At 40.8% G+C, this 22,218-nt stretch overlaps 1 protein-coding gene across 11 annotated transcripts in view; it reads right to left on the reverse strand.

Annotated features, from left to right (window-relative positions):
• Window positions 1-8,019: 8,019 nt before the first annotated feature.
• KCNC2 (potassium voltage-gated channel subfamily C member 2) overlaps window positions 8,020-22,218 on the reverse strand; it is a 109,158-nt gene continuing 94,959 nt past the window's right edge. The window contains exons 3-6 of one of the 11 annotated variants that reach the window (XM_080606548.1): window positions 17,655-18,585; window positions 17,197-17,328; window positions 15,062-15,229; window positions 8,020-11,129 (exon numbers count right to left, since the gene is read on the reverse strand). In XM_080606548.1, the coding sequence (XP_080462674.1) occupies window positions 10,993-11,129; window positions 15,062-15,229; window positions 17,197-17,328; window positions 17,655-18,585 (1,368 nt within the window). In that variant the 3' untranslated portion in view covers window positions 8,020-10,992. The other 10 variants (XM_080606551.1, XR_013955711.1, XM_080606549.1 and 7 more) reach the window with 10 other exon arrangements.

Here is a 22,218-nt window from a genome sequence, read left to right on the forward strand (position 1 = left end):
TAGGGATTGCAGAGTAGCATTCAAGTTTGGGTTCTCTTGCACTTACCATGCACGCCTCCACTGGGTCCCAAACCAGGTGTCTGGCTGCAGATGGGAGATCAGATCCAGGCCGCAAAAGGGTGCTGGAAATGCAGGTGTAACACCAGAGCTGTGTCCTGGGGGTTGTCCACTCTGCATGGTGGGCTGGGAAGGGCTTTTTTAGGGAGTCAGGGTGTTAAATCCCAGTACTGGCTGTACTGATGCTGGCATCTCTCAGCTCTGCGTGCTGAAACCTTTATGAGGAGGCAGATGGCTGCAGTCCCAGACCTTTTCTTTCCCCATGACATTGTTCCACCGAGGAACCAGCCAGCCCCACAGACCACCCCTGGGACCAGCTGCAAGATACAGCCCATTAACCTGGTACTAGAGCACACGTCCCTGCTCTGCCTGCCTAGCAGTCATGTACAACACATCACCAGGAGTGTTTTCAGGCTCACCTGAAAGCACATAATGCAAGAGTAGGAAGCCTGTTCCAGGTGCCTAAGGATGCGCAAACAGAAGTCATGCCTCTTTCCAAACTTGATTTGTTTTGTTGTTTTTTTTTCCCAATGGACACAGGCAATGCAGGAATGACTGAATCAAAAACTGACCTGTAACAGACTAAAGATTCAAATATAGATAAGTGAAATGCTCCCCAGTACAATGGGCAGTAGAAGTCTAAAATCAGACCCTATTTGAAGGGTAGTGAGGACCATGAATAAAACTTGCTTCCGTCTAAGAATTGCTTACATCTAGGACTAGCATATGGAAACATTTCTTAAAGTAAATTCTAGTAGTTTCTCTTGGGGGATGTTTATTACCTGATATTTATTTAGCTGAAGCACTTATTTTCATTGTGTTTATTTTCTGGTCTAAATGAAATTCAGTATTACAGTAAGCTTTAAACAAATGTAGAAAGAATCATGTCAGTATTTGCCATTATTTTTGATAAATTATGATACATTCAGCACTCCAATCAGTCTGCTCAGTACTATCATATTGATTGGCTAATCAATAGTTCAGTGAATATGTGGTTGGAAAATCTAATTTATGCATTTGGTTTCTAAGCAATCTTTTCTATCATTTTTTGGCATGGACCTCAGCAGTGTCCCTGGCACTGGCCATATTCCAGTTGCAAATTTCTCTTCATTGACAGCTGTGCTGCTTTTAGACAACACTTTGTGGTTCCAAAATTTAATGTTTCCAACTGTGGCAGCCATTCAAAAGGAGCTGCAGAGAAATGCAAATGCATTCCAAGCTGGGTTGGAGCCAGCTAGGCAAGGGTGACATGTACAGCAAGTTTTAGTCAGCTTTACAGGAGACTCAGTCCTGCATTCCTCTATGCTTGCGCTTATGGCTCGAATTTACTTACCTTTTTCATCAACATCCCCTTCCAGCAGCTCCCATGCAGACCACAGCTGCACTGCAGTGAGTAGGGAGAGAAAGGAGGCATGGGGATAAATCCTGAATACAGGGTGGACTGATTGAAGCTAGGGAAGCTGCAGAAGGTGGAGAGCAGTAATGATACATGCAATAAATAAATAAATAATGTCCAGGTCTACATCGTGGTCTCAGGAGACTGGAAAAGGAAAAAAAGCAAGCAATGGACATGAAGTCTGCTTAAAGCTTCGTGGATAGATAAATGATCTTCCAGAAAGTGTTTCTGGTAGGCCGGTTCCAGTCAGGGATTTATTTCTTACATTGATTAAAGAGAAGAAAGCTTGGGAGTTAGAGGAGACGTGTCAATCCCACACACACCCTGCATGAGCTGCTTCCTGAGCAGGCTGAGATTGCACATGGCCTTCCCCTTCTGAGAAGAATACAGGAGATGAAAAAGAGGCTATTTCTGAGGAGAATGGAGGGAAATGATTATGAAGCAGTCTTGGTGCCACAGGGGTAAAGCACGGGGAAGGGCAGGTGGTGGAGTAGGGGCACGATGCCTATGTGCTGAGCCTCTGTGCCCCCACGAGGATGGAGTCAGGCAGGGAGGTGCTGCCCCTCCCACAGGGCCTGAGAGAATCCTGCCCAATGCTTCACCACTAGAACTTAAAAGTTACCATCAAAATATTAAACAGAGGAAGCAAGGACACCTTTTTCAGTACTCCTAAAAAGAGGAGAGTAGGAAATAAATTCACTGAAATACGTTTAACTCTTGTTTGTTTGATTGTGTGTTCGTTTGTTTTTCAGGAGCTAGGTCACCCAGACAGCCACTTCATTTTGTATCTTTGCATTAGGATTTTCTCCAGCAGTTTTAATTGACGTGATTTCAATTTCCTTGATACTATCATTTAGGAAAATTCTGGAACTGCAATTCAACACATTATGATTTGCCATCTTCCAGTTAACAGCCCAGCTACTGAGGTTACATCAGGCTGGTAGCCAGTCACTAGTGGCATTCCCCTGGGCTCCATTTTGGGGCCAATTCTCTTCAATGTTTTCATCAATGACTTGGGTGTTGGACTTAAATATACTATGTAAGCTTGCTGATGACACTAAACTGAGAGAAGCTGTTGACTCCCTCAAGGGTAGAGAGGCCTTGCAGAGAGATCTTGACAAATTAGAGGACTGGGCAATCAACAAGTATATGGCAATCAACAACCCTGGCTGTATATACAGACTTGGGGGGTGAGAAGCTGAAGGGCAGCCCCACAGAAAGGGGTCTGGGGGTTCTGGTCGACAGCAAGCTGAACATGAGCCAGCAGCATGCCCTGGCAGCCAGGAGGGCCACCCGCACCCTGGGGTGCATCAGGCCCAGCACTGCCAGCCGGGCGAGGGAAGGGATTGTCCCGCTCTGCTCTGCGCTGGGCGGCCTCACCTCCAGCACTGTGCGCGGTTTGGGTGCCACAACATGAGAAGGACATAAAACTGTTGGAGAGTGTCCAAAGGAGGGCTACAAAGATGGTGAAAGGTCTAGAGGGGAAGATGTATGAGGAGCAGCTGAGGCCCCTTGGTTTGTTCAGCCCAGAGCAGAGCAGGCTGAGGGGAGGCCTCATGGCGGCCTGCAGCTCCCTCACGAGGGGAGCGGAGGGGCAGGCGCTGAGCTCTGCTCTCTGGGCACAGCGACAGGACCCGAGGGAACGGCATGGAGCTGGGACAGGGGAGGGTCAGGCTGGGTGTTAGGGAAAGGTTCTGCACCCAGAGGGTGGTCGGGCACTGGGACAGGCTCCCCAGGGCAGTGGTCACAGCACGGAGCCTGCTGGAGTCCAAGCAGCATTTGGACAATGCTCTCAGACACAGGGTCTGATTTTTTGGGTGGTCCAGTGTGGGGCCAGGAGTTGGACTCGATGATCCTTGTAGGACCCTTCCAGCTCAGGATATTCTGTGATTCTTTGATTCCTTTTTTGTTTGTTTGTTTGTTTGTTTGTTTGTTTGTTTTTTTGTTTGTTAATAGGTATTCACAGAGATCAGTTTGTCCCATACTGAAACAGATATCTAAGCCGTGGGTAAAATCACTTCCTGGACGATCTTGACCTTTCTTCTTTCTTGCTTAGATCTAGGGAAGGCCAGGTGGCTTGACTGGAGTGGGCACCAGGCACACAAAAGACAGAGGTGCTGCAGCACACTCTTCAGGTAGCTTGGGTGCGAAGGTGACAATGCCCTTCTCCTCCCGACTCCTGCACTATGGCAAAGTTCAGCACCCCAAATGCAGCACTTGCCCAAGCCATTCTGCTTTAACCACAGTAAACAGTGGAGGATGGAGAAAGGGGAACAGGGCACAGACGAAAGCTGGGGCTGCATATCCTCATGGCTATTGTACTCAAAGCAGAAATGGTGACCTCTGTGATAATTCACAGGCAATATTTATCATTATCATTCCAGTTGAAATATGTTTCAATACTAAATTGTTGGTGATAAATATTCTGGAAATGCCCGTGATATAGGCAAGTTGCTTACCAAAACCTAGTTTCTCTTAAGTAAGCCAAGGAGAGTTTTGCCATTCGTTTCAGTGAGGTTGTTTCACCCTGGAAACTTACCTAGATAATGTCCTTTGCTGAGAACACCTTTAAATAATTACAGATGGACCTATTAAGTTTGTGTGTAAGTTCTTTTCTGAGCTCAGACTTAGTGTTGTTAAGCGCTCTATTGTTCTCTTCACAGATTTAAAGCAAAATTACCAAGGGTTAAATTGAGGTTATAAACAGCAGTAGCTAAATAAATCTTGTTGTCATGATTTCCAACCAACACAGAGTTCCAGAACTGGAAAAGTTACAGTCAATGTCAAGGCACTGACATAAGGAAAGCTGTGTATTTTTACTTACGTGTAGTTTCAGTTACATGCAGCAGGTTTCACAACAAATCAAGAATACCATGTCCTTCAGTGCTCCCTTTCCTCTCCTCTCCAGTGTTCCAGTTCAGAAGAAGCCTGATTTTTCAAGCTGGCAAAACATGAAAAAGCACTGGCAAACAATGGGATAGTTCAAAGGCTTTCAGAGTGCCAAATACTGCATTGTACCGACAATATTTATAGCCATGAAGAAAATTAGATTTTCATAAAACCCTGGTGCTGAATTTAGTCACAAAGCAAGGAAATCCCTGTAAGAAACTGAAAATCTGTTCTATATTTAGAATCAGCCTAATAGGATAATGTGGCTATGGTTTACTGTTCTTCAGATTGATGGAGTTTTGCATTGTTTCCCTGCAAAGGCTAAGATTCTTAAATAAGTCTGATCTTGCTGCTTTTGCAAATAAGCTGTCTTAAGGTCAAGGAAAATAGCTTCCACTTTCATCTTTTAGTAATTCATTACCTTATGCAGGTCTAATGCTGCTCTGAGGAGGCTGATAGGGGATTCTCTACTTTCTGTGCTTTAAAGGGTGTTATGTTTTTAGTCCTATAGAGGTCACAGCCATGCTGTAGTGAGAACACTCACCTTCAGACAGTACTATCTGACTTGCCCTAGCAGTTTATCCCCAAATCCTGTTTTAGAAGAAAGCCTGAGAGCTTCATATAATAGCACCATGCAGCAATGCTCTAACCAGGTGCAGAGGATAAAATGAACTCAGCCTGGAAGTTTCAGGATAGCCTGGCTGTTGTCCTTGTTTTAAACTGACCTCAATATTTCCACCTGCAGATAATACAGGAGATATTAAATGAAATGTTTAAGTGTTGGTGTCAAATTTTCAAAAAGTGTCCATCTCGTACCTTTTTTTGTTTTGTTTTAAATCTGCTAGATTTTTGCCATCTCTGAGTGTGAAGATGGAAAAACAGGAATCTGAAATCTGTCAGCTGTTCAACAAGATGCTGGTGAGAAAAAAATGCAAGCACCAGAAAGCTGGCTTTTGGGGAGGAGGTTGCTGGGCAGGGGGAAGTATGCACTTGTTGCTAGCAAGCAACGAGAAGCCACAGGGAGTGACTTGGGCGCTCCTGCATGGGGGTGCTTCCACATCGGGGGCTGGAGCACACTCCAGTGCTAAGTAGCCACCAGGCACAGATTTCCTTCGCACAGAGATGGAGTGTGCCAGACCTGCATCTCTGGGACCAGGAATCAGATACCTCCACAATTTCAAAGTGTCCCAGGGATAGCCAGTTAAGGAGGAGGGAAATGCTGGTGTTGGCACACCGGTTAGGTCCCCAACACATGTATACCAAGATCTCAGTATTTGCTCGAGCCATTTCTCTGCTGTAGAAACCATCATTTTTAAAATAACTTGTCTCTTTATTAATTAAATAAAAAGGAGAAATAATGTATCATAAAAATATTAATATTTCTGATAACTTTAACTTGATAGAAACCTTTGCTTTTTTTGTAATTTCTTCTCACTCAGTTAGTATTCAAAGGCTCTATTATAGAATCGCTCAAGCCACTGCTTGTAATACAGCATATTAATATATTCATTTTCTCTTTCTAGTAGCAGTTTTCCATTCCAATTTCCTTAATCCGACTCCTGCATGATTTATTCTGATGATAAAATGCCCTCCTCTTTCATATAGTCTAATTCATTTATGACTTTTAAAATTCATATATTCATATTAAATATGCTGGCAAGTTTGCTCATGTCACATTGGTCCCTTCCCCCTCTGGTTTTCAGGAACCAGTCTGAACAGAGGCTTCTTTACAATTCCTTCTCTTTTATCAGTTTTAATTTAATCCAAACCTTTTGTAAGAGAATGTTTAGGAACAATAATTTTTTTCACACTTGAAAAAGCCTCCAACACACAGTGTGATCTTAATTATCGTAAGCTGCATGCTTCTTAGCAGTTCTTGTGGCAGCTTGTAGTAGATACCTATAAGACTTAATACAGTGTCTCAAAGTTAGGCAGGCCAGCAAAGTTTTCTCAGTGCTGAATAGAACCTCATAAGAACAGTAACTATGTTCAAGGTCCGAAGGTACCATAAGCTGCTCATCTCCACAATATGTCACAGATTTTGATCTCTGCATCACTCCTGCTATTGCACAAGTTTATCTTTCAAAAAGATGCAAATTTTTGACATTAGGTTACAGTTTCAAAAGCCAACCATCATCACCCTTTGGTAAGTTGCTTTAGTGGATGCATTGTTTTTAACCTTATTTCCAGTTTAAATTTATCCACTTCTGACTTCTAATCCTTAAGTCTTACTTATTAAAGGCTTAAATGATCTTTGGGCCCTTCAAGCAGGTCCATAAGCTCCCATCACCACCGCTTGATGACTATTTGATCTACAGGTTACCTGCATTCATACAGCCTCTTCCTCCTTGACCCAAAGCTCTTTTCTCCAAGCGCAGTTCTGCTGCAGGGCTGAAGGTCCCTGGGGACTCGTGTAGATCTGCTCTGTGTAAGCGCATCACAGTGGCTGGGTGAGCAAACCCCCTTTTACAAAAGATCATTTTACTTACTTATTTTAAAGGATGGCCAAGAGAGGAAATGGATGCAAATGTGCTGCCCATCCTTTACGTAGTATCTGAGACATAAGTGCATTACCCTGAAGTGGAAAACCTAGGTTCATAGCCTTCCTCAGTCTGAGCAAGGTAAACCTTGCTGGTCGACTGCCCGTAACAAGGCCCTGCCTCCCCTTCTGGGGCCCTGAAGCCAGAAGGGGGCTGGTGTTTGAGTGGTAGTGGTTAAGCAAACTCTCCCTCTTAGAAAAATCAGATTTGGGTTATAGTCCCAAGACACAGGAACTGTTAATGGACTCACCATTCCCTTGGCCTCCCGGTCAGTTTTGAAAGAAAACATCTGCACATAGGCTTAGTTCTTGGGGGGGAAGAGGAGGGGATAAATAGCTGCAATCAGGATGTTCTGGTCACAAGGTCCTGTATTGGTAGTCATTAGTGTTTTCTACTGTCTTGCCCAAAACAATGCACGACCTGGTCTGCATCCTCTTTAGGGCTTCTCACTGTCCCCGGGTAGCACTGAGGAAAGGCAGACATCTCTCTCTCTGTGCTTGGGGCAGGCATCAGACATGCACGACTGGAGTTGGCTGTAAGCCCTGTCCTGGTTGACTGCTATACCTCTTCTTCATGTATGTAATGCTTACAGGGCACAGTCCAGGCAATTTTTAACCTTTTAAGCAAACTCAGAACATTGAGCTTTGATATCATGTCACTTAACACATTTTCCAAAACTTGAACGCTTTTGGGGCTTGCTTTCTGGAATCTTCCTTATGTTCCAACACCTTTGTAGTAACAGCCTCCCAGATCATGCATGCAGATGTACGAGTACCCTCACCCCCTCTGATATTCTGCTTGTGTATTCATGGATTTCACTGATTGCCCCAAATACCCTTTGATGCCCTTTGATTAGAAGTTTTAAGCAATCATTTGTCACTTTTTTTAGGTTCACTTCATACCAGAATGCAATAGAACTGTTTTGAGACCAATAATATCTAGACCGATTACAACTTCCGCAGAAGGCGTGGGCTCATTAAAAAGAAGGAAGATTTTATATTGGTTTAGAAGCCAGCTCATGCTAGTCATTGAATTAGCTCCTTATGTGCCCCCGGAAATTGGTTTGAGAATTGGGATGGCCAGTGGCAGGCAAGGGACCGATACTGCTAAAGAAAGCGCATGAGCCACTTCAGATGGTATGTTCCAAGTTCCTCCCCAGGTCTTTTGCCTTTTATTCTCCAATTCAGGTATTACATTGCCACTGGTTTCCACCAGGATTGTGCATGCACCTTGACATGTTCACAGAAGTTCCACAGTACAGAGTTTCACAACTGGGACAGGTCCCTACAATTGGGACACCAGGGTGACAAAACAGATTTTGGAGAATTTCTCACTGAATAAGATGGAGAGAACATAATTACCACATCATACCACTACAATGCCTCATAAACATAGAATAGACTAGATCCATTTACCACAAAAATCACAGAAAGTAGCTGATCAATGAATATCTCTTTTATGTAAAATATACATTTTTAAGATATAATTTTAATACATCTTTTATATTTATTGATGTTGGGTTTGCAACACTTTGAATTAAAAAAGAAAAAAAAATAGTCTTGCTGCCAGAATTTTATTTCTCATAATACTTATAGTCTGAGGTAACAATGAAAGAAGACTGTGTGCTGTGAACAAAGTCAGTGATGTTTGTCTGCAGTCACATTTCTCTTATCAAAGTGAAAAGTAAACTTAGGATTTGGCATGTACACTAGAATTCATACAAATATAGATCATGGCAAACTGAGAAAGCAAGGACTTATGCAAACCTACTCTGTTCATTTTTGTGACCTTTGCAAAATATACCATTGTTATGACAGAAGTCAAGACAGATGTAGTTTACATCACTATCATTATTAAGTGTGTGTCTTTGTATGATCCACAGCACAAGTTACTGCAGGAACCAGCAATAATATGCATCAGGGTGTGGGTCTTTGCATGGAGTCTTAGCAATGATGACTTGAATTCAGCTTTCTTTGATATAGATAAAAACTGATATTCCATGCACACGTTTTATTTACAGCTGACTCATCAACAGTGACTAGTCACCCCTTCCTCTGGCAGCAGTAATTATGAGCAGTCGTTAATCTTCTTTAACAAACTCTACTTCCAAAGTAAAGTCTCAGTGACCTCCTCAGGGTGTGAGCTGTTTATCAGGGCCCATTCAGCAGCAGCAGTCTCTTTCCAGTACAGTCCTTGGTATGGCTAAATTCCATTGTCCCTTTTTCAGCAGTCAAAAATCCATGATAAATTCTGTACAACACTGTAGTTAATATAACAGCAGCACCAAATATATTAATTCCTTTGCTAAACGCTTTTTTCAATTATCTCTCTATTGACAATATTTTACCAAAACTAAATCAATGTACATCTCTAAATATCAGAAATGTATACTTTGATAAATACATTATTGTACAAGAATTCTGACATGCAAGTCATGCTATTGGGCTAGGCTATATACAGAAGAACATGTTACATGGTCAACAATTCTCGTCCTAACAAAAAATAAAACATGACAATCAGGGATTATTCAACAATCTCAAGGATCTCTTAAGATCTCAGTAGTTACAGACTTCCCTATGTAATTCTAAAATTCTGTATTTTAGGGTAATTGTTCCTCACCAGCCCAGAAAATCAAATCTGCTATTGCATTTGTTCCATTGCATAAATACAGGTTTATATTGAATGAAAAAGCCACTAGAGAAGATACAGTTTCAGAACTGTAACGGATGCTGGTTGCTAGGAGGAGGATTGATGCAATAGGCAACCGGTCAGCATTGTAAAATCGTTACTAAATCCCACTCAAAAAATCTTCAGAGTGCTCGCTCTGAGTTAGTTAGTCTATATAATACTAACTTGCACTTGAAAAATATATTTATGTCTTTATACACATACATATAGTTGATATGAAAAATAAATAAATAAAAAATAAAATAGAGAAAAGGAGAAAAGTGTCCTTAGCCTTAAGAGAGGGGGCATTTTAACAGTATCTGTGCTTTATGGAGACAGATGGAGAATACAGTAGACAAGTTGCAAAACAGACAGACAAACAACACATAGGACAAAGCACCTCAAAAAACATTGACTGAAGAATTTTTAAATGCTCATGAGCCAGAGGTATAAGTCTGGTCAAAAACCCCACTTGAGAGCTACTCTCACAGTGGAACAAAAAAGCCCCCAGTTATCTTCTCAATTTTACTTGGTACTCAGCCTCTGAAAATGTTGAAGAACCCTGTAGTAGAGCAATGACTATAGTACCAAGCAGCACTTGCTAGCTTAAAATTGCAAGTCTGGATGGCGTTTACCTTTCTTGCATGTTTTGTGCCTTCCCCAAGCCATTAAGAAAGAGATCTGGCTTCTGCTTGCGTGTAACCAGTAATGACAACCTCTTTGCAGTTATCTGTGTGCAAACAACCGGAGACATTCAGAACTCTGATACAGTAATCCAGTACCAAAGTAAGTTAATCACAAAATAAGACCATTTATAAACAAGTAGATCATTAAAAAATAAAAGAGAAGGTTAAACAAAGAAAAACAATCCCACATGCAGACCAGTTTATCAGTGCTTTCATTTCAGCAGGATGGTACATGGAGAGTACACACATCCAGAGCCCTCTGTGGTCTCCGCGATTGGCAACACTGCTTGTCAGGTAATGGAGACAGGATGGTCCATGCAAATGAGCAGACCCAAGTCACATTGTGTGCAACCAAGACACGATTCCAGACATCTTCAGAATGGATTAGAGTCACAAGAAATGGAGGTTCAATGGAGTGACAGATAATTAGTTGGAAGCACATTATTTTAAGTAAATTTCCCTGAAAAACTGCTTATTTATTGAATATACTGGCCAAAGGCATCCACTAACTGTCCTTTTATTGCCACAGGAAAGTAGGACAATATAGTAGACGAAAGAAGAAGCGCTACTTTAGATAATCTTTAAAAGCCAAGATAAAAATCTTCAGCTACCCAAGTGGCATTTCTTACTACTGACAGTTATATCATGCAGGAGTTATACCATATTTGTGGAGCCTATGGTTAATGCTACATTTATTTCCAATATGTGGTAAACAGTATTTGAATTAATACTATATAGCCGATTGATGCCATCTGGTTTACAAGATAGAAGGGATGGGAGACCGAGAGCGCCTTAGAGGACAAGGTGAGCTGTAGGGTGATGTTACTGGAGACAGTCGCAGAGCATTGCCTGTCAAGCCAGCTATGTTGTTTAAGCTTCGAGATTTTTCGTAGCCTTGTATGAGAAAATGCACAGACATCAGTTGAATTCAGCCAAAAAAAAAAAAAATAAATAGACAAAGACAAACAATACAATGTAGTGTAATCCAAGGAGCTATCTGGGACTCAGAGGGAATCTGCCTGCAAAAGAACTCAATGCAGAGAAACAGTACTGCCAAAGGATATTAACAAATAAAATAATTTATGAATTAATGCAGCTATTCTTTCCCAGGAAATTAAACAGAACACCACATAAGAGGTCTGGCCTTTTCTTTCCCATCCCCATGTGCACTTTGTGCCACTCTACTGGCGTCATCAGGGTTGCACAGAGCGTAAGATAAAAGATCCCAACAGAGTTTTTGGGTGAGCTATCTGACTAAGCATAATCAAAAACCCGTTAAGACAGACTGTAAAAACTGTTAGAATGATATAACCTCTGTTAAATCCAATTCCTAATAAAGGAAGATTTTTCTCTAAAAATAAAATATTTTAAAAAAGAAAAAATGCATAAATTAATTGTAAGTCATTTCTGCAGAGCATTGAATGATATGATGGGAAAGAAGCTCCATATTCATAAATGTTAACCCTAAGAATTTTTGTCTACAATTAAACTATAAGATAGCAGAGTTTGACATATTTGCAAATGCTTTCTGATTGGTAAATTTAAGTTACCATATTTGTGTTCCTTCTCCAGCCAACTGATATAAAATAAATGGTGTTAATCCACATAAGCAACTAGTGAAGAATTAATCTTTAAATAAGGCAACAACATGATGCTTCACAATTTGGAGAGAACATTGCACTTGCAGACATTTCTGTTAACATACACTGTGAGCTGTAGCTACCTAGTTCTTGCTACATATATATTGTTCTCACCTTATAGAGTCTATGCAAAATACTGTAAAAGCATTGCTTTGCTCTGTCTCACTATCTTCATACTCAAATATTTTCAACAGTGCCTGAATAATTCTGCTTATGAAGAAAAGGATCAGCCCATTGGTCTGGAAAGAGACACCAGAAAGAAGAATAAAATGAAGATCAAGCTGGATGGAATGTTGCTCCTAAAGTACGCATACAGTTTCACTGCAAGCAGGAGAAGTCCCATTGATTTCAGTGGCACAACCGATTTCCTTAAAAATTAGTATGCACCTAAGCATTTGCCAGGTTAAAACATTCAAGTGTAATTTTCTGCTGTGAACTGCTGTGAAATATTGAGACCTTTCCCACAGAAATTATACAATGTCAGTAACAGTGCATCTAAGCATTACATGGGATGTCAACGGATTTTTTTTTCTAATTTAAACAGTTACTAGTTCAAATTCCAAATCTCCATATAACAGACCACAAGCAATTAATACCTTCAGGAAAAATCATATCTTAGGTTCTCCCCAGAATAGATACTCTTTACAGAAGCATTGTACCTCTATTTTTGTTTGTACAGGTCCCAAGCTATTGAGAGCCATGGTAAAAAAAATATGTAGCAATAATAATAATAATAATAAAAATATTTCTTACCTACTGAAAATTGCATACTGTAAAACTGAACTTAAAATATATGTATAACCTCATGTCTGCTAAAACATTATGCAGTGTTATCTCCAGATTGCAAGGGCAGGCTGAACTGTGCTGCTTGACAGACTTCTGATACATTTCAAATCTAGCCTCCTGTTTCTGAGTATTTACACAGATTAGAAAGAATCATGTTTGAAAGCGGAACAGAAGGAACACACAATGCTAATATATATATGTAACCTCCCATGTAAATTTAATGCTTACAAAACAATTCAAAAGAATAAGGTAGCTTTTTTACACAGAAACTAGGATTAATTTTATATATGTATATATTGTTCTGGATACTTCTCTAATGATAATAGAAATGAACTGAGAGAGGAAGGTGGTAAAGATGACAAAGAAAACAGGAACTCCTAAAAAATGAAAACCAGAAATACAAGATGAATAGACATAGAGGCATAATCCAAAATCAGTGACTTCCAGGTAGATCAGGGGGGTTTGGATCAGCTCTGAACCAGTATCATCTTAGAGATGGAGATAAGCGCCAATGCAGAAAAGCTCAGAATAAATGATCATTGAACACAACCAAGAACCAGCTAAGGAACAAACCAAACAAGAAGGATATACAAAAAGAAAGAAAGCAAAAAATAAAACAAACTTAAAAAACTAGTAGACTTAATGTGTGATTAAATTCAAGAATTCAAAAATTCAAAGATGCTACTTATAAGCTAGCTTCCCTACTCGGTAGTTATCATTAGAGCCAGTCAAAGAGCACATTTCTCATTGAGAATATGTCATTTCTGAACTCGAGCCCTGTTTTTCTGGTAGAAACTCTGAAACAATTAATTTTCTCTTGAATCTAGATTTTGCAATGAAAATATTCACGTATTCCCCATATAAAATATGTTTTATTGTTATACAGATATGTCATTAGTACTAACAGGCAATTTCTTCCATTACTTCTGTTCCATTCTAAGTACAGTTAAAGCCAAGTTAACAGCACTCCAATGCTTATACTAACATTTCTAAAAGAAGTCAAGAACCTTATCTTGCAAGATGCCATGGCATTCTGCATTATAAGGGTTTTTCTGACCTCCCCAAAAGACAGGACCCTTACTGTTAGAGATATTGTAAATAATCCTAGTTGTGAAGAAGACCTTGCAAAGTCCTAAATCTGTGTGCAAAAAAATTTTTGCTACCAAGTCCTATTTAATCTGAATGTTATTTACAGGAATTTGTAAAATGTAGGAGCATAGAGACAATCATTCTCTTTACAAATTCTACACATATCACATTCTAGCTGCATATCTGCCTGCACAAGTTTAACCTACTGAGCTCATGCTTTTGAAACATAAAAAGAGCATTTGCAGAATAACCAAGGGAATTGCTTTAGGGTCTTCGATCCGGCTGGCTGGAACAACTACAATTGCTATAGACAAAGCTAATTAAAAAAAAAAAAGTCTCAGCCAAAGATGTTTGTTCAGTGCCACATGGCTACTGCAGATGGTGAGCTCTGACATGAATGATCGCACACCAAGGATCGAGAATGAGAGAACTGTTAGAATATTACAGTTTGCCAAGAAAACAAAGCAATTCTTCACCAAAGAAAAGCAAAAACAGCACTAGCATTGCTGATTTGGGGGTTATACCCTGAGGTTAGCTTTCCAGCCACAGACAGTTATGTCCTGATCAGATGGCCATGCCACTGGTCACATGGCGATACATAATTCTGGAAGGTTTTGCAGTCTCCACCAGGGGAACCCAACCCCAGAATAGGGCTGAGGAGGCTGAATAACTTGTAAGACGTTTATATCACCTTGCAAGGTCAAGACTTGTTTACTGTAGTTGAATTCTGGTTGGTGTAGACAGTCACGTTTTAGCATTAGTGGTGCCAACTCTTCTTTAGTGGTGCTAACTCTTCTTTAGTTTAGCATTAGTGGTGCTAACTCTTCTTTGATAGAAATCTAAATAGCATCTCATTGATACGCTTTGTTGTGTTCAGAACAAGAATGTTGTTTACTTCTATTATCTTAATCTTTTAAATGTAATTTGTTCAGCTGTAATTTTTACTAGGTTATTAAGTGTGGACCAAAGTTATTAAAATAATTATTTTGTCTTTTAGAATGAGAAATGGTATCAAGTGATGAATGGTTGAATGAGCAAAGTCTGAATTGCAGGCTTTTCTATAAAAGGTAACAGACAAATGAAGACATAAGTGAAATGAGGATCCAACATCAGGCACTTTTTGTGAAGACTAAAGGAAATTAGTGTTTTTAAAAGGAAAGCAAGGAAAGAATGGCTAGGGGTAAAGAAAAAAAAATACATTGTGGTACAATCTTTCCTCTAAGAGCATTGTGCACATCATTTTATTCTAAGCTTGCTTTTCACAAGCACATTGCTGAGTGATCTTTACGATCTAATGAAAGAAGTCCATACCTTTCCTGATCCCTCCATCAGTAGCACACGTGTAATCACCTGTTGTCAGTAGGAAACATGTTCCCCCTCTTCTGTTTTTGTCTCTGGTACTAGAGCGTCTGATGGGAGGGAGCCTTTCACCAGGTGAGAGTGGCTGCTCACTTCCTGCACTGTCTTCACCTGATAACACTGGTTAAAGCACCATGCCCATTTACAGACAATAATGAATGAGGAAATGAGACATCACAAAGAGCTTATGTTGAATGCCAGATATTCCCATCACTCAAAAAGTAGTTATAAGGTAAATCATTAGAAAACGAGATTGCAGTTCATCATTCATCAGTACAAAATGGCAAAAAATATTTTTTTTTATTCAAGAGCAAGTGATCTTTTGACTTTCCTGTTCTTTTAAGTCTCATATAAGATTTTACTAAACCATGAAATAAGAAATAAGCAACACAAGGCTCAATTAGTTGCCTGATAAAGACTGTAAGTACAGTCAGTCTTGGATATTTTTAAATGGTTTTACTATTTTGGCTACCCTTTTTATTAAATTAGAGGTCATGCTAGTCATTTTTGCTTAGAATATGTTGTTTAGCATATTTTAAAGACAACCCCTCCCCCAGAAGGGTTAAATTATCCACATTTTACACTAAAAGCTGTTTAATCACACACACTTAGCTTTCATTTCTGCACTTGCTATCATACTTGCACAGCTTGTCATCATTTGTACCCAACATTAAATGCTGGTTTTGGTCTGTTTATTTTGTCAAACACTGAAACTCTTACCTCTTCTGATTTGAGATTCCCAAAGGACTATTTTCAAAAATTATCTACTATTTCAGATTCAGGCCACACTTCAAGAAAAAAAAAAAAACTTGTAATGGCATGTTTTTTACTTCAGCTTTACCTTTGCATTTAAACCTGAGCATGTGCTTTTCTGAACTGGCAATGCCAAGGGTGATGCCATTCAGCCTTGAAGTTTTGTACAAAATTGCTGATAATTCTAATAGCATTCTCTACCAGAAACAAAGTTAGAGCATCTAGTGTGAGTGCTGGCACTACCAAGGAAAAAGTTAACACTTTAAAATTGCTCCTTTTTTGCATATCTGCTTTCTGTCTAACTTTAAGGATTATAACACCTTGTAAATAAAGCTGCAGACACACAAAAGTGTCTCTTTGCTCTGATCACACTGAGCCTCCTCCATTCTCCATTCTCCTTCCATACCTTTGGCAGGACCTGATGGCATGAAAAAGCTGTTACCATTATCACTTTAAAGATGTTGTCTGAAAGTGTGTATCAGTCAAAGCACTGTAAAACTAACTACATTCCACCCTCGATGTGAGACCTTTCAAGGGTTTCCAACCTCCTAAATATATTTAGGACATTTAAAAGGCACGTTAACTTTGTGAACACTCACTCGGAGACTGAAACCGAGCTTCTTTCAAGATAAATGCTATTCAGTAACAGAGCAACAGAACAAAGAAGGATATTGTTCAGAGACCGATTTTCCAGGCTCTTCTTTCTAAAAAATAAATTTCAGTTACTGAATGACACCAGTCATAGTTTTGTGTGTTTTTTCTTTTCTTCTCTCTTATTAACATTTAGCAACTTTCCAACAGGAGCTTAATGACTGGTATGTGAGTTTTATAATCAGATTATGTTTTGCTTAAGAATAAATACACTCAAGAAATAAACAAACAAAAATCCCTGCTACTGAAAAGAAAAAAGAAAAAAAAAAGACTTTTAATTATACTGAGAGATAAAGTTTCCTCTTTAGTTTGAAGAAAGATGGAATGTGGGGCAGTAGCTTAGAGGGGCAGAGGCTGCCTTTTGATATGTGTTTTCACAGCAATTAGCAAAAAATACTCCTCATCCAGCATTTGGAACTCTGAGAGATAAGGTAATATAGATCATAAAAATCAACACTAATAATATTGATGTTGTGAGGGGCTGCCATTTTCATTTTTCCAAACAAACTCTACATCAGCTTTACAGTTATCATCCAATTAATAGTAAATATCATGCAATATCTCATCTAACTCAGATGAAGGAGTTTCTTCTAGCCAGGAAAGCAGAATGCCAAATGGAAAGAAAGCTAGAAAGAGAATTTCTCCTTATTTCCTTTGAGTGCTGGGCTTTTGATGTAAAGCACCTGCTCCTTTTAAATGACTGCTTCTTTGTAGGATCTTGCTTAACAGGCCACGATGTGGCACAGGCAAAGCTGACACAAGAGACAGACACTGAGGCAAAACACCATGGAGTCCAACAGGGTGGGACACGGTGGCTGCTCAAATAGTCACAGTCATGCAGAAAAACAAGAAACATCCATACAACGCAACAAACAACAGGCAAAAGAAAAGGTTGATATCATCAGCAGGAAAGCATTCTCAACAGAGCAAGCAAAACTGTATAGACCAGCTACATAGAGGTTTGGGAATGTTGCTCTAACTATTTTGTCTACTATGAGACTGACACACGCAAACACTGGAGGGGAGAAGGGTGGGGGCTACGTTTTCTCCTGGCAGAAAGGCTGGCAGCTTTCTGACCCCTACCAAACATACTGGTCTATAAAGTGTTTTCAGAGAACATGCATCTCCAGTGGGGTCCTACCTGATGATCTGTTGTGCTCCATCAACTGGTTGTCCTTGCCAAGGCAGATGTCCCCTTGTGTGCTATTACAGGCCATGTTCAAGTCCGTCTTGCAGAAGGTAGGAGAGCTAGCTTGAGGAGCTGGAGGGATGTGCTTCTTCCTCTTCCTCGGCAGTTTCTGCTTTGCCATGGCCAGGGAGTAGTACATCCCAAAATTGTTAACAATCACGGGCACAGGCATGGCTATGGTAAGCACCCCTGCCAACGCACATAGGGCTCCCACCAGCATGCCTGACCAAGTCCGTGGATACATGTCCCCATACCCCAGGGTGGTCATGGTAACTACAGCCCACCAGAAGCCAATAGGGATATTTTTGAACTGTGTGTGCTCACTTGCTGATGGGTCATTGGGCTGAGCTCCCACCCGCTCTGCGTAGTAGATCATGGTGGCAAATATCAAAACACCAAGTGCCAAGAATATTATCAGCAGCAAAAATTCATTGGTGCTGGCTCGCAGAGTGTGGCCCAGTACCCTGAGGCCCACAAAGTGCCGTGTGAGCTTGAAGATTCGCAAGATCCTCACAAACCTTACCACCCTGAGGAAACCAAGTACATCCTTAGCAGCTTTGGAGGAGAGCCCACTCAGGCCCACTTCTAGGTAAAAGGGCAGGATGGCCACAAAGTCAATGATATTCAAGAGGTTTTTGATGAATTCAAGTTTGTTGGGGGAAAAAACAACACGCACTAAAAATTCAAATGTAAACCATACCACGCAGACTCCTTCCACATATGTCAGGGCAGGATCTGTCTCAATTTCATACTGTAGTACAGTTTCTGTTCCATTGACAACCTGCTCAGTTTTATTTATAATAGTATTGAAAGCCTCATGTGTTTCCAGGCAAAAGGTTGTGATTGAAACTAGGATGAAGAACAAAGAGGCAAAGGCGATGAACTGAAAGAAAAAAAGAAAAAAAGCGACGTTAGAGCCACACAGCGCTTCACATTAATAATATCAATAGATCAATGGTCATTATAAATCTTTTACTGATTCATCCCCAAATGATTCACAAATTCATAGGCATAAAACTTTGCATCCAGGACAGCTCTCACATGCAGCTCAGGAGTCTGGGAGCAAGGAAAGTCTTGGTTATGGACAATATGCCAGGGTGAAACTCTTCCAAAAAGTGGCAAAAAATGCTAAATCATCTGAATTCTACCAGTAGTCATGGCACCTTATGAACAGCCCTCAGACAGACCAACTGCAGCAATATTTAAGGTTGTCCACCTCTCACAAGGATAAGAGGGGAAAACTGGGCCAACCCTAATAGTCTTGAGATTATGGTTCAGGAATTCACGTCTCTTCTGACCACTTCCCTGGGGAGCCTGTCCCAGTGCCCGACCACCCTCTGGGTGCAGAACTTTTCCCTAACACCCAGCCTGACCCTCCCCTGTCCCAGCTCCATGCCGTTCCCTCGGGTCCTGTCGCTGTCCCCAGAGAGCAGAGCTCAGCGCCTGCCCCTCCGCTCCCCTCGTGAGGGAGCTGCAGGCCGCCATGAGGCCTCCCCTCGGCCTGCTCTGCTCTGGGCTGAACAAACCAAGGGACCTCAGCTGCTCCTCATACATCTTCCCCTCTAGACCCTTCACCATCTTTGTAGCCCTCCTTTGGACACTCTCCAACAGTTTTATGTCCTTCTCATGTTGTGGCACCCAAACTGCACACAGTGCTGTAGGTGAGGCCGCCCAGCGCAGAGCAGAGCGGGACCATCCCTTCCCTCGCCTGGCTGGCAGTGCTGGGCCTGATGCACCCCAGGGTGCGGGTGGCCCTCCTGGCTGCCAGGGCATGCTGCTGGCTCGTGTTCAGCTTGCTGTCAACCAGAACCCACCCAGATCCCTTTCTGTGGGGCTGCCCTCCAGCCTCTCACACCCCAGTCTGTACCCCAAGCTAGGGTTGTGCCATCCCAGGTACAGAATCCAGCACTTGCTCTTGTTAGACTTCATATCATTGGTGATTGCGCAGTCATCTAATTTGTCAGGATCTCTCTGCAAGGCCCCTCTGCCCTCGAGGGAGTCAACAGCTCCTCCCAGTTTAGTGTCATCTGCAAACTTACGTAGGGTATTCAAGTCTTATATCCAAGTCATTGATGAAAACATTGAAGAGAACTGGCCCCAAAATGGAGCCTTGGGGATTGCCACTAATTCCTGATGTGACCCCACTTACTCTAAACCTTTGAACTTTACCCATCAGCCAACTGTTCACCCATTGTATTATGCATTTATCTAGCTATATGCTGGACATTTTGTCCAGAAGGATACTGTAAGAAACAATATCAAAAGTTTTGCTGATATCCAAAAAGATTACATCAACTGGTTTCCCTTGGTCGACTAGGTGGGTGACCTTGTCATAAAAGTAAATTAAGTTTGTTAAACAGGACTTTTCCTTCATGAACCTGTGTTGGCTGTGACTAATGACTGTGTTGTCGTTCAGGTATTTTTCAGTAACTCCCAGAATAATCTTCTCCATAATTTTATCAAGCTATGAAGTGAGACTGACAGACCTGTAATTACTAAGATCTTCTTTCTTCCTTTTCTTAAAATCTGGGACAACATTTGCCGGCTTCCATTTAACTGGGACCTCCAGATTCCCAAGACCTTTGAAAAATAACTGATACTGATAGAAGATGCCTCCTGCACTACAGGTAGAGCAGGTTTCACAGCCGGTTTAGTTCACAGTCATCCATCACCTTCTCTCAGGCAGGACTAAGAGTAAGCCTAACATAGCTGTCTCCACTTCCAACAAAACTTTCTTAGCAAAACAACAATATATCTACTTTTAACAAATTCTGTGAAATCAAGTCCAGTGCCCCAACCAACTTTCACCCACTGCCTGGTTTATCAGAAGCAAAGCTTTGGGGAACACAAAGACTAAAGCAGTCTGGATGGGGTCTTGCCGCATTGCCTCAATGGGCGCTTGGTGAGCACAGCATGCACAGCTGTTTCAGAAATAAGCAGAGCATCTCTCATTGCTATGGCAGTGTATTATCAGTCCTCTACCTAAATCCTGATGTCGAAATTACAAATCCAGGACAAGCTGAACAAATAGGGAAACAGAAATTCAGTTTTAGTAGCAGCACATGAACATAAAATGCAGATAAATAACCTGAAGACTGCTCTCACATAGGATTGTTAAGGACTTAAAAAAACAGGTACTACTCAATCATCACAGTCAGGCATTGAAGAAAACTATTTCCAGGACAGGATTTCATAGGAAAACAGCTGGAAGGTGAGATAAACTTTCTTTTACACAGTAAAATGTGCTGAATGAAAATGTGTTTCTAGAGAGGTTGCTCCTCTGCTACAATAGCTATGTTCTTTTAAGTAACAACACTTTACCACCGTGTTTGTACTCCAGCAGCAGTGGCATGGTACTTGAATAGGCAATGTGTTTAAATGTCTCCTCTCTGTTGTCAAAATGCTTGCTATTCTGGATTTTCCACTTAACAGATAGTCTATAGCCAGGAAAAAAAAAAAAAAAAAAAAAAAAGTATTGAAAAAAGTATTGAAGATTTCAATATTTTCAGAGACAAAATGATGCCTAAACAGGTTTTTGAAAATATCTAGTCCCTATGAGCTTAAATGTAATGTATTTTATGTTTCCTTTAACACTACTTACAATCACTCAGGGTATCACTTTTTTAATGTTAATCCCCAACCTGATACTGAGTACCGAAGAATAGTCCAGCAAGTAGAAACAAATATCATGCTCTCTACTATCAGCCTACAGGAAAGAGCAGCTTAGAGCCTGAGTTCAATTGTGGTGGCAAAAGAAACTGTGGCAGCAGGATGCTGGTATGTTACCACACCTATATCATTAATCCCATTTAATAAATAAATAAATTGTTATGGTGGAGTCAGAACAACAGCCACAAGCAAGAGTGTCTCCATTCTGGCACTTTAATCCAGTCCACAACATTGTGGTAAAACTGCTTTTGTGTGTTTGGGTATCAATTATTGAATTTAGCCTTAGCACACACATTTTTCACTGTGTGCTAGAGGAATTCCTTTAGGCTGGTACAACACTGAATGGCTACATTTTTCTAACACAGAATACTAGTTAGACATCAAAATGTCTCTACAACAGGTAGATAGAATTGCTTTGATTCTGAGAAACAAGTTCAAATTTGCAATGCAGGCCTGGTAAATTTATTATATTCAGAGTGACAAGATATATCTACCCCAACCCCACAGACTTAATGCATCTACATCAGAGATTTGCAGCTTGTTTATGGCTTCCCTTCCTCAATCAATGAAACAAAATTATTATACCAAGCCCCTCAATTACAAACACTCTAAATCTGTTCTCTCTCAAAAAGGTCTGACTCAGGGACTGAACTGAACACTTATCATCCGGTCTCAACTTCTAGTCACAAACTAAGCAAACAATCTTACACTGTCTGGCTGGTTTTTGCCAAGCAGACATTTCTGCCTTTGCCTGAACTACAAAATTTCTGCACATTCATAGCTCATTTCTTCCTGGCACTTGACACGCACACACACACACGCAAGCGTCTTGTGTGAGACAGCTAAA

Source organism: Anser brachyrhynchus (genome assembly GCF_964034855.1).
Source record: "Anser brachyrhynchus genome assembly, chromosome: 1".
NCBI lineage: Eukaryota > Metazoa > Chordata > Aves > Anseriformes > Anatidae > Anser > Anser brachyrhynchus.